The sequence below is a fragment of the Panthera pardus genome, unplaced genomic scaffold (assembly GCF_024362965.1).
Source record: "Panthera pardus isolate Hobbes unplaced genomic scaffold, ASM2436296v1 HiC_scaffold_17, whole genome shotgun sequence".
NCBI lineage: Eukaryota > Metazoa > Chordata > Mammalia > Carnivora > Felidae > Panthera > Panthera pardus.
In genome coordinates this window covers 52,820,596-52,833,732 of record NW_026526732.1, presented here as the reverse complement: position 1 = coordinate 52,833,732, position 13,137 = coordinate 52,820,596, and the positions used below count along the sequence as shown (strand labels likewise).

Here is a 13,137-nt window from a genome sequence, read left to right as displayed (position 1 = left end):
TGCTGACAGTGTGGAGGCTGCTTGAGATTCTTTCTCTCCCTCTGCCCCTGCCCCACTTGTGTGCTCTCTCTCACTCTAAATAAATAAATGAACATTTAAAAAAACCACGATTTAATTTATAAGATAGAATATTGAATTTTTAAATGAAAAATAGTAAGAAATCCCACCATTCTAATGTTAACAAATAGAAAAATGATAAATCAAGAACATGTAAAATTTATCCTGAAAACTGATTTTCTTAAGAAAAAGATTTACATTGTTGCACTATATGCTAACTTGGATTTAATTAACAAATAAATTAAATAAAAATTTAAAAAAAGAAAAAGCAGATTTAATTAAAGAATAAGGGGGAAAAAGTTACAGAAAGGGAGGGAGACAAACCATAAGAGACTCTTGGATACTGAGAACAAACTGAGGGTTGATGGGGGGTAGGAGAGAGGGGAAAATGGGTGATGGGGCATTTGAGGGCACTTGTTGGGATGACCACTGGGTGTTGTATGGAAACCAATTTGTCAATAAATGATACTTTAAAAAAAGAATAGCAGGGAAGGGAAATTAAAGTATTATTAATTCAGGAAACTAGATATTGTTAATTTTGTTCCATTTTACAATGAAAAAGCCTAAGCTCAGAGAGATTAAGAAACCTGCTCAAGGTTATACAACAGCAACAAAACAACTGGTGAGTGCCTACTATGTGTCAGCACTATGTGAGGCACTAGAGAGCCAGCAATGAACAAAGTCAGCAAGAACTGGAGAAAGGATACCAATTTAGGTATCAGATCATAGTCTTGAGAATCAGTGTTGAAAAGATGGTCAGAAGGAAATGGGAGAAGGCAGGAAGCATCTCATTGTTTGCCTTGGTTACGGGGATTACTTGTAAGCTGACTATACATATGAGCCCCAGGTAACTTCACAGAACTAGCATGTCTCATCACATCTCCTCTTTAAATTCTATAACCCTGAGTGAGCATGGCTGTAGCACTGGGGTAGGCTACGTCATTTTGGGAATAGTTCCTCTCCAAACAAAACAAAATCTACAATCTTCAAGGTTTATCTTTTCAAAAAATCAGCCGGTGGAGAAAAGGAGCTGCACTGAGCAGCCTGTACAATATATGAGTCTGAGGGTTCACAGGCGCTGCCTCATTCCATTCTTTATCTCGGCATAATCTATATTTTAGTTCCAACACAGCTTTACAGTCTCTCTGTCTAGACCTCAGTCCTAGGCTCCCAGCCTATCTCCCTGTGCATGGGCTGGAAGGCTGGAATGCAAAAATGAAAATCCAAAAGAAGCATAGTTTAATGTGGTATTATATCTTGAATTAGATTATTTAAACTTCTTTAGTGGTTTTCTTTCCTTTAAAAATGTTCAGTTTTATGATTATAAAAATAATAAAGGGTCATTGTAAACAATTATGGAAAAACAAAAAGTATAAAGAAAAACAGTGATATATAATCTTACTACTCATATGTAAACTCTGTACTTCTTTCAAGACTTTTTCTTTTTTTAATTTATTTTAATTTATTTTTTTTTAGAGAGAGAGAGAAAGTGAGCAGGGGAGAGGGTCAGAGGGAGAGAGAGAGAATCTTAAGCAGGCTCCACACTCAGCATGGAGGCCAAAGGGGGGCTCTATCCCACGCCCCTGGGATCATGACCTGAGTCGAAATCAAAAGTCAGATGCTCAACTGAGTCACCCATATACCCCTCAAGACTTTTTCTATGCATCTTTTTATTTTATATTGTTGATATATAAAAACATATATAATATATATAAACATTATATTAGGGATATTCTTTTTTTAAAAGGCAGAAGTTTTATTTACTTACCTCCCCTTTCTGTTTTTTCTCTCTCTCTGCTATAAGTTCAGCCCTTCTTTTAGAAATCATATCATCCTGTTAAAGGAGACATTAAAACATTTTAATGGATAAAATTACTTTTTGTGTATTAATATATATGTATATCATATATACATATATACACACATATATACATGTATACATATATAAACATATATACATACATACATATATACATACATATATACATACATGTGTATATGTATGTATATATGTATGTATGTATATGTTTCCCAAGGTGGGAATAGCATTTGGATGGAAGGATGGTGAATTTCCAGAAAAGCATGTGATGGTAGTAATTATGCTACTATATCCTTGTAGCTCTGGAACTTTTGATCAGCGATTTCCCTCCAGAGGGATAAACAACATTTGGGGGCTGCCACTCTTCCTACAAATTTTAGAACACCTTTTTGAATTTATCATCTGTTAGTTTGCTTTGGTAATTAGGTAGATTATGTATATGGAGAAATAAGGAAATAGTTGGAAGTAATTTGTTAAAAATGTTTGATAATCTAGGGGCACCTGGGTGGCTCAGTCAGTAAAGCATTTGACTCTTGATTTTGGCTCAAGTCATGATCTCACAGTTTGTGGGTTCAAGCCCTGTATTGGGCTCTGTGCAACAGCTTGGAGCCTGCTTGGAATTCTCTCTCTCTCTCTCTCTCTCTCTCTCTCTCTCTCTCTCTCTCTCTCCTCCTCTCCTGCTCACACTCTCACTCTCTCAAAATAAGTAAACTTAAAAACAAGTTTGATAATCTTTTATCATTATAATAAAATATAATAGCCTAATAATGTATTGAATAATTTAAGTCATATTATCTCAGAATTGGAAGTAGTTGATTAGCTTATCTATTGACAAGTGGCTCATTACCTTCAATTTTGGGTTTTGTTTGTATTTTTTTTTTTTTGAAACTCTTACTAATAATGAAATACATCTCCCTGTACCTTCCTCCTACCAATAGTAGTTCCTTCCCTGTGGCCCTATGGAACAACTAAGCTCTCTTCAGCATGAAAGCCCTTCAAATTATTTAACACTGCTCTCATGTTGCATCTTAGTCTTCCTAGTTCCAGATTTGAAAGCCCCATTCTTTTCACCCCAGCCCAGATTTATAGATTCACTCTTTTAAGACATGTCTTATAAATGGAATGGAATGAATCATATAGTATGTACTATTTTTTTTTTTTTTTAGTCTGGCTCTTCTTTCACTAAGCATAATGATTTTTATCCGTGTTGTAGGGTGTGTCAATAGTTCATTCTTTTTTAATAGTGAATAGTATCAACATTACATAGATATACCACTTATTCATTCACTTCATTGACTTATTCATTCATTCATCCAGCCTCATCAAATTTTAAGATATTTAAAGTGTAAATTGTGATGATTTGATATATGTATACATAGTGAAAGGACTCCTCCCATTTAACTAATGAACACTTCCATCACCTCACATATTTATCTTTTTTTAACATTTAAGTTCTACTCTATTAGCAAATTTTGATTATACAATTCAGTATTACCAGCTATAGTCACATATTACACATTAAATCCTCAGATCTTATTCATTTTATAGCTGAAAGTTTGTACCTGTTACCAACTTCTATTTCTCCCACCCCTCAGCTCCTGGCAACCACTTTTATTCTATTTCTGTAAGTGTGAATTTCTTTAGATTCTGCATATAAGTGATACCATGCAGTATTTGTCTTTCCCTGTCTGGCTTATTTCACTTAGCATAATGCCCTCAAAGTCCTTCCATGTTGTTGCAAATGGCAGGATTTCCTTCTTTATCATGACTGAATAATATCTCGTACATATAAACACAATGTCTTTTTTATGCATTCATTCATTGACAGACTCCTAGGTTGCTCTCATGTTTTGACTACTGTGAATAGTGCTGCAATGAACATGGAGGTGTGAATATCCTGTTTTCATTTCCTGTGGATACTTATCCCAGAAGTAGGATTGCTGGATTATATGGTAGTTCTATTTTAAAATTTTTGAGAAACTTCCAGGCTATTTTCCACAGGGGTTGTACCAGTTTACATTCCCACCAACAGTGCAAAGGGTTTCCTTTTCTCTATAACTTAGCCAACACTTGCTATCTCTTGTCTTTTGATGACAGCCATTCTAACAAGTATAAGGTGATATCTCATTGTGATTTTGATTTGCATTTCCCCGATGATTAGTGATCTTGAAAACTTTTTCATGTACCTATTGACCATCTGTATGTCTTTTTTTTTGTAAAAATGTCTATTCAGTTCATCTGATTTTTTTCAGATTTTCAATCTATTTTTTTAATCAGATGGGTTTTTTGTTTTTTTTTTTGCATTGAGCTATACAAGTCCTCCAGATATTGTGGATTTCAATTCCTTATCAGATGTAAATCAGATGTGATTCATAAATATTTTCTCTCACTCAGTAAATTAACTTTTCATTTCATTGATGGTTCCCTTTGTTGTGCAGAAGGCTTTTAGTTTGATATAGTTCCCATTTATTGACTTTTGCTTTTGGTGTCAAATCCAAAAAACTAATTAAGACCAATGTCAAGGAGCTTACCCCCTATGTTTTCTTTTAGAAGTTTTATGGTTTCAGGTCTTATGTCCAAGTCTATTTTGAGTTGATTTTTTGTATAATATATACAGGGTAGTTTCATTCTTTTGCAGGTGGCTTTCCAGTTTTCTCAGCATTTGCTGAAGAGACTATTCTTTCTCTGCCGTGTATCTTTGGCTCTCTTCTTAATAAATTAGTTGAGAATATATGCATGGGGTTATTTCTGGGCTCTCTGTTCTGTTCCATTGATCTATGTGTCTAGTCTGCCACTGAACTCCTCTATTGAATTTTTCAGTTCAGTTATCATATTCTTCAGTTCTGTGATTTGTTTGGAACTTTCCTGTATTTTCTATCTCTTTGTTGAAATTCTCACTCTGTTTATGCATTGTTCTCCTGCCTCGGTGAGTATCTTTATGAACATTATTTTGAACTCTTTATCAGGTAGATCACTTATCTTCGTTTCAATAAGGTCTATTTCTGGAGTGTTTATTTAAACTATATTCCTCTGCTTCTTCATTTTCTTTGACTCTGGGTTGGTTTCTGCACATTAGACAAAGGGCCACATTTCCTAGTCTTCACAGAGTGGGCTTGGGTAGGAGGTGAACCTTATCAGTCAGCCTGGACTGAGTTCTTGGCTGTCTCTCAAACCTGTGTGATTGTCGGACCTACTTTCTTTGCTCTCACTAGCTCCCAGTAGTTAAGGGCGGTCACAACCTGTCAGTGTCCCAAAGGGGAGGATAGCCAACAGCATAGGCTGACTGGAAGCTGGACTCTCAGGCAGCAACTGTTTTGATGTGGGTGATATGGGTGTTTTCTCATTTGCTCAATGTACAGGAGTCATTCAGCTAGTTTCCGAATTTCTTTCAGAGGGAACTGCTTCATGTGTAGTTGTGGATTTAGTGTGTCTGTGGGAGGAGATGAATTCAGGAGGCTCTTATGTTGCCATCTTGGGTGGGAACCCAGGGCACTCTATCTGGATGTCTAACACATTTTGTTTATCCATTCATCAGTTGATGGATATTGAGTGGTTTTTGCTTTTTGGCTGTTACGAATAATGCTGTTATGAACATTCATATATCAATTTTTATGTGGATCTATTTGTATTTCTGTTAGATAGATTCCTAAAAGTAGAATTGCTGGATTCCCTATGACACTTTTGAAGATTTTATGTAATACTCCTCAGATTATAGTTTCAGAAAAGATGTTCTAAACCAATATATAGATTTGTTTCACTATAGGCCAATATGGCCTTGATGGATAGGGTCATCATTCCAGGAACTAGTGAAAAAGCCACTGAAAAGTTTAATTATGATGCCTCTCCCACTTTGCTCCTGTGTCTGGTGTAGGGATACTTTGGTGCTACCACTATCTTGAATTTTATTTGCCTTGGAGAGAAAAGCATTAACACATTGAAAAATCACATAGGCCTCAAATAATTTTGTAACTCTTTAATTGCAAATAGTCTTTTTTTTTTAAGTTTATTTATTTTTTTTGAGAGAGAGCAAGAGAGAGCATGAGTGAGTTAGGGAGGGGCACAGAGAGAGGGAGGGAGAGAGAGGATCCAAGCAGGCTCTGCCCTCAGCAGGGAGCCCTACATGGGGCTCAAAACTGTGAGGTCATGGCCTGAGCCAAAATCAAGAGTTGGACGTTTAACTTACTGAGCCACCCAGGTGCCCCTACAAATAGTCTTAATATTTGATAAAAAGTGTTTTCATATTGACTGTGGCATTAAAATCAGAAAACTACATTTTTATAAAGACCACTTTAAAACTAAATAGATTCCGAACAAATTTACTCCCATATTTTTTTTTATTGGATATGTACCTTGATTTTTGCCTTCATTTCTTTGATGAGTTTTTTCCTTTCTAATTTCTTCTTTTGTTTCAGTTTCCACTTTTCAATTTGGGAAGGAAGGAGGCGATCAGAAACATCTTGATCATCAACTTGTATGAAAACAGCAGCATCTGGGAAAAACCCATGTTCCCCCAGAAACAGGGCCTCATCAGGATATCGTGGGAAACCATCTAATATAAAACCTGTGGAACTAGATGGAAATTTCATAATTTATTTGCTTAAAATACTATTATAAATATTTAAAATGAAAAAATTAATAAATCACAAGTTTATATATGATATGCAATGAATAGTTTTAAAAGTTTAGTGTAGTATCTTTTATGTCTTTTAATATTTCTACTTGTGTAAACATGGTGTGTGTTCTAAATGTATTGAATTGGATTAAAATGGTAATATTTTATACTTATATTTATAGGATAGATAAGTTCTCTTAAATTGTAAATAGTCTTAATATTTGATGAAAAATCAATAGGAAATAAGTTCTCTGCTTGGGAGGAATGCCCACCCTAAAGACTGTGTCACCCTTTATGTGAAGGTGGGTTTGGCCAGCCCACCTTTCGTGGGAATCCACCTTTTTGTAGTTTTTCTTCTAGTAATACTTCCTCTCATGAGACAGTTTGTATTCTCTTCCCTGGGTCCCCTTGTAATCAATGACAATTATTAATGTATATATACTGGCTCATATGCGTAAGATGATTACATTCAAATAGAATTATAAAACTTGCCCAAGTATGATGAAACTGTAAGGATCAGAAAACTAACTGAAATGTGACTAAATTTTCATTATGAAATATTTATAAAACAATCAGGCTTCAAGAACTTGGCTTTATCTGAGAGAGTCAGTATTGGTCCCCTTCTGAATGAGAGTTTATCCTGTTTATCTAAAATTGGGTTTGTTTGGGGAGACTTGGTGGCTCAGTTGGTTAAGCGTTGGACTCTTGATTTCGGCTTGGGTCATGATCTCACGGTTTCGTGAGTTCGAGCCCCACATCAGGTTCTGCGCTGACAGTGTGGAGCCTGCTTGGGATTCTCTCTCTCTCTCTCTCTCTCTCTCTCTCTCTCTCTCTCTCTCTCCCCCTCTGCCACTCATGCTGTCTCTGTCTCTCTCAAAATAAATAAACACACTTAAAAAAAATAAAATTGGGTTTGTTTTAGGTACTTATCTTTAAATATATGTTTTCTTCCTAACATGAACAGCACTTTTAAGAACATTTGACAGTTTGAGTTCTTACCTGATATTTTAAAATGTGTCCCATACTCTTAAGAGGGCAATTTTTTATACTTTGGCTGTAAGATGTATGCCTTTTTCTTTAGAGACGCCTTCAGCATAGTCTTTTCTGTGAGGAACATTTTCATCCCTACCATTCTAGCTGTCACACTTTTTTGTCAGTGACTTCGAAATCTCTACCTCTATACCCAGCTTCTTTTCTGAGTTTCAATTCAGGATTTTCCAAAAGCTGCTTAATCTCTTCATCGCAGTGCCCTTTAGGAAGCATTCGTGTATCATACTGTCAGAATCATACCCGTTGTTACCCTTCCACACTGCTCTTGCTTCTGACTCACTGGTATTCGGGTGCCAAACGTCAGAGACATTTGGATGGCTCCTCCAATTCCTACTTGCATCCCACACATAGGAGTAAAGCCTTGATATGTCCTCTCCCTACCCACATTTCCATTTCTGTTATGACACCTAAGATCAGGCCCTTATTATCTCTCTCTAGGACTCATGCAATAGCCTTTAAAAAATATGTTGATTTTTTCCTGATTATAGAAGAAAAACATCTCACTTCACTATCAGTCAGAGAAAAACAGACATCATATGATTTCACTCATATGTTGAATTTGAGACTCTCAACAGAGGAACGTAGGGGAAAGGAAGGAAAAATAAGATAAAAACAGACAGGGAGGCAAACCACAAGAGACTCTAAAATACAGAGAATAAACTGAGGGTTGCTGGAGGGGAGGGGAGTGGGGGATGGGCCAAATGGGGATGGGCATTAAGGAAGTCACTTTTCAGGATGAGCACTGGGTGTTACATGTAAGAGCTGAATCACTGGGTTCTACTCCTGAAGCCAAGACTACACTGTATATTATCTGACCTGAATTTAAATAAATAAAAATAAATAAATATAGAAAAGCATGAAAAGGGCAAAATTATCCATAATCTCATATCCCAGAGATTACTGACATTTTGTTTTATTTCTCTGCGGTTTGTTCCTCATGTGTCCACCTTGCTATTGTAAATAACTTTGCATCCTTTATATAGTAACATTTCTTATGCTATTAAAAATTCTTCATTACAATACATCTTAATGGTTGCATAATATTTAGCTATTTTATTTAGGCTTTTTACAATTTCACTTTTTACTTTTAATTCTTCAATCCATATGCTCTTTTAAATATTTTTTTAATGTATGTTGTGAGGCTAGGAGCTAAATTAACAAAGAACAACCCGTGACTACATTGTTGCAGTCAACCTGCCTAAATTAATCAAACAAATGATCTAACTTAGGCAATAGGAAATTAAAATTAAAGTTGATGATTAATAATCTCACTCACTTATTTATGCCACAGATTAGGTGAAAAAGATTGCCCAGAGGTGCATTGGGAGTAGCCAGTTGTTTGAATTGTCTGTGATACAGTTTCCTTATTTTCAAAGTGAGATAATAAAAGTTTCTATTCCATAGGATAGTAGTGAGGGTTAAGCAAGTTAATGTGAATAAAATATAGTAGAACTGTACCTGGCACAAAGTAAGTTCCATGTGAGTGTTTGCTATTTCTCTTTCTTCTGGTGGATACCAAAGCAAGATATTCTGGTTAGGAAATTGAGGTGAAGTTTTAAACTGTGATGCCCTGGAGATTCCTAAACTTGTCCTGTTTGAGGTCAGGCTTGTTCCTGGCTTTTAAGAAAGGGATAATACTATGGACAGCTGTTAAGTAGTCTTAAGTGTAATTGGTGAAAGGCTGTAAGGAAAAGAGTCCAGCCCATCATTACTGTGAGTGAGTTTAGAATATGGGTAGTCAGCCACGCCTACACATTGGAATCAGCTGGGGAGCTTTCAAAACTACTGATGCTTGGGTCTCAACTTCATACTCTCTTCTTTTTTCTTCTCTTTTCTTTCCTTCCTTCCTTCCTTCCTTCCTTCCTTCCTTCCTTCCTTCCTTCCTTCTTTCTTGCCTTTCTTTTTCTTTCTTTCTTTCCCTTCTTCTTTCCAATGTTTACTTATTTATTTATTTAAAAAAAAATTTTTTTTTAACGTTTATTTATTTTTGAGACAGAGAGAGAGCGAGCATGAATGGGGGAGGGTCAGAGAGAGGGAGACACAGAATCTGAAACGGGCTCCAGGCTCTGAGCTGTCAGCACAGAGCCCGACGCGGGGCTCGAACTCACGGACCGCGAGATCATGACCTGAGCCGAAGTCGGACGCTTAACCGACCGAGCCACCCAGGCGCCCCTACTTATTTATTTTTGAGAGAGAGAGAGAGAGAGAGAGAGAGAGAGAGAGAGAGAGAGCGCACACACACAAGCTCGTGCAGAGGAGGGGCAGAGAGAGGGAGACAAAATCCCCAGCAGGCTTTATGCTACCAGTGCATAGCCCTGCTTGGGGCTCAGACTCACAAACCTTGAAATCATGACCTGAGCAAAGCTGGACACTTAACTGACTGAGCCACCCAGACGCCGCTTACCCTCACACTTCTAAAAATTTTGATTCAGTTGTTTTGGGGTAGGGCCCCTGGCATCAGTATTTTTAAACTAATTTCCCAAATGTTTTTAATGTGTATAATCACTCATTTACAAGAAAGTAAAAAAAAAAAATCTTAAATTTATGCTGGATTACATTTTTAACTTTTAAGAATAAAGAAGATGAAAGTCAATAATTGTATAATTCTATATAAAATAAGATACCGCATTGGTTCCTTAAGCCACCACTCAGAAAGAATTGTTTCAAGAATTTCGGGAGGCAGTGGCTCATTTTCCATTAGATTTAATCTGATTGCTTCTTCTTCTTCTGTAAATTGTACTTCTGGAGACTAAAACAAAAATCAGAAAACAAAACAAAAAATTTAAAACTCTGTATTAATAAATAATCTATAAATTACATAGTTGGTTAGGATGAGACCTTTTTTCTTTAGGTCATTTTTAATACCTCTACTTGTTAACATTTTAAAACTTGAGCCCTTTTCTTTAAATCAATATTTAATATGGTTTTAAATATTAAATTATATGTTATAGCTAAGAGGAGTTACTAGTGATTAGCATGACTGACTTTCACACATGGCCTCCGGATATCTGTCTCATTACTTTTTGCTAAAACCTTGTTCAATCTATATCACACACCCACAAGGCTTAACAAATTTTTGTCATTTATCTTATAATTATTCAATCTAGATCCTGACTAAAGGATGGGCGAGCCAGGCAGTCATCTAGAATACAATCTATATGGGTCCATTTACAGGGGATCATTTGAGAATAAAAGGGTCTAGCTATATCAGAAATGATTAAAAAGTGAGTTAGATATGGGGCGCCTGGGTGGCTCAGTCCACTAAGCATCGACTCTTGATTTTGGCTTAGGTCATGATCTCACAGTCATGATATTGAGCCCCGTGTCAGGTTCCATGCTGAGCATGGAGTCTGCTTAAGACTCTCTCTCTCTCCCCCTCCCTCCGTCCCTCCCTCTCTCTTTCTTTCTCTCTCTCTGCCCCTCTCCTCTTTTCCCCCATTCGCACGCTCTCTCTCTCTCTAAAAATAAGTGAGTTCGAATGAAGAACTTTCTCTTTACAACCCCAGGAAGAAACCATCTAAAAGACATAAAATTTCTTATGATGCATCATTAGAAATTAATATTTTGAGATCTCTGCTGGTACTGGGGCAGATTTTTGTATTTGTCAGAAAACAGAGAACATGATATTGGAAAACCTTATAGTCTAGGTCAGACATCAAATAACATAGTCCCAAATAAATGCTATAAACAGTCCTGTCAGGGAAAGCTGTTCAGATTTTTACTGGAGTCATGTAAAACTTACTATTTTGTATCCTAGATGAGCAGTAAAATTTGTAAATAACATATGGGGAGGATGACCTAACTCACTATAGAGTTTTACACTGCTTATATTCTACTTCCAAAAGTAATACCAGTAAGCATAATTATCTGCAAATAGAGTATTAATATTACTACCGGTTTCTTTGTATTTTCTTCTTCAATCTTGACATTGGCCTGAATGGCAAGTTCTTCAAGTTCTTGTTTTGCAAACTGTTCTTCCTCAGAATCTTCTTCAAATTCAGTTCCTATTTTCTTTTCAGTTTTGAGCATTAGTTTTTCTTGAAGAAATTCTTCAAACTGAATGTGAAAAATGCCCAATTTTTCTGCTAAGTATCTTCCACAGACAGTTTTACCAGAGCCATGTGGGCCCAGAAGGCATATTCTTATTGGAGGAGCCTGCCACAGGAGAGAGGTAGAGTAGGAGGCGAGTGAAGAAAAGGAATTTTGAGTAATTTAGAAAACATTAGGCCTATTGATTGCCCTAAGACTGAATTATCACTTCACAACACCAGCAGCATCAGAAGCCACAACCATCCACATATTTCAATGGTCTGCCTGGGTACCACATAAAAATTGAAGTTCATGGAAATGGACTTCAGAAGAGTTTAAATCATGGTCTATATGTTACATATGTTCTATTTAAGAAAGTACTCGTGTCAGTGGCACCCAGCTGGCTGAGTTGGTAGAGCATGTGACCCTTGATCTTGGGGCTGTGAGTTCAAGCCCCACTGTGGGGGTGGAGCTTAATTAACTAAAAAAAGAAGAAGAAAGAAGGCATTGGTGTCCTCAAAAGTATAAGTGACAATCTATAGTGATTTGTATACTTTGATCTTGTAATCCCATGCTAGGGAATTATACTAATAAAATAATTTAAGAGAAAAAAAGAATGACAGGCCCAAAGATTTCCTAATTACTATCCACAATGTGGATATCCAAAATGTGGAATTACTATCCACAATTCATATCCACAATGACAAATCACACTATGAAAAATACTGTGAAAAATGTCTAACAAATAGATGTTAAAATGGTATGTTAAATAATTAAGCATTATGAGATCTATGTAGAAATATGTAAACTTACATTGATATAATGTTAAGTAAAAAAACAGATAATAAAATATTATATACACTAGAAAGAAAATACATCCATGTAGAATAGGGTGAGAAAGTAAAATTAAAAATGAAAGCTCTTGTCTAAACCTGGTGTGATTATGTGTGTGCTTTATTTTTTAAATGGATAAAATATTACCACAGTGTGCTCTTTTATTATTGGTGATAAATAAGAATAAAAAGTGTTACCACAAATTTAGGAAAACATGGATTGCTTCAGAGCCATATAACAGGACTCTTTTTCAATCCAATGAACCAGTTCAGCCCTTGCTCCTGAGAGTCAACCAAGTCAGGCACAGACGTGCCCCTATGATCATGCCTCTGAGTGTGAGCTTGAGTAACCACACTTCTACAAATGTCAACCCACTGAAAGTCCACCAATCCTTGAATCCCACTCATTCCCTGTCTTAAGATCAGCAGACTGCTTTGAAGTCTCTACACGGACTAACCAGCACAGCTGGCCCTTAACATATAAGCAATAAATTCAGCTGTGTCTTTTTACTTCCACTAAAAAGACAGATAGTCCGTGTTGGTTTGACACAAGGCATTACTATAAAAATCAAAATAGATAACTATTTTATGCATATTCCAAAAAGTTCTTCTTGGAACTTAGTTTCACCATATTGTTAATATCAGATCGGGGACTTCACTATTAAGTAAAATGATGAAGGTTGGCAGGAAGTCCTTGAATAAGTACTCAGGAGTGATTATTGGGATAGGAGTATTGT

General features: G+C 36.2%; 1 protein-coding gene across 1 annotated transcript in view; it reads right to left on the bottom strand.

Moving 5' to 3' along the window:
• The window catches only part of AK9 (adenylate kinase 9), a 131,597-nt gene that overhangs the window by 34,468 nt on the left and 83,992 nt on the right, over window positions 1–13,137 (bottom strand). The window contains 4 exon segments of the mRNA XM_019443058.2: window positions 1,826–1,891; window positions 6,226–6,445; window positions 10,163–10,287; window positions 11,433–11,693. Coding sequence (XP_019298603.2) covers window positions 1,826–1,891; window positions 6,226–6,445; window positions 10,163–10,287; window positions 11,433–11,693 — 672 coding nt within the window.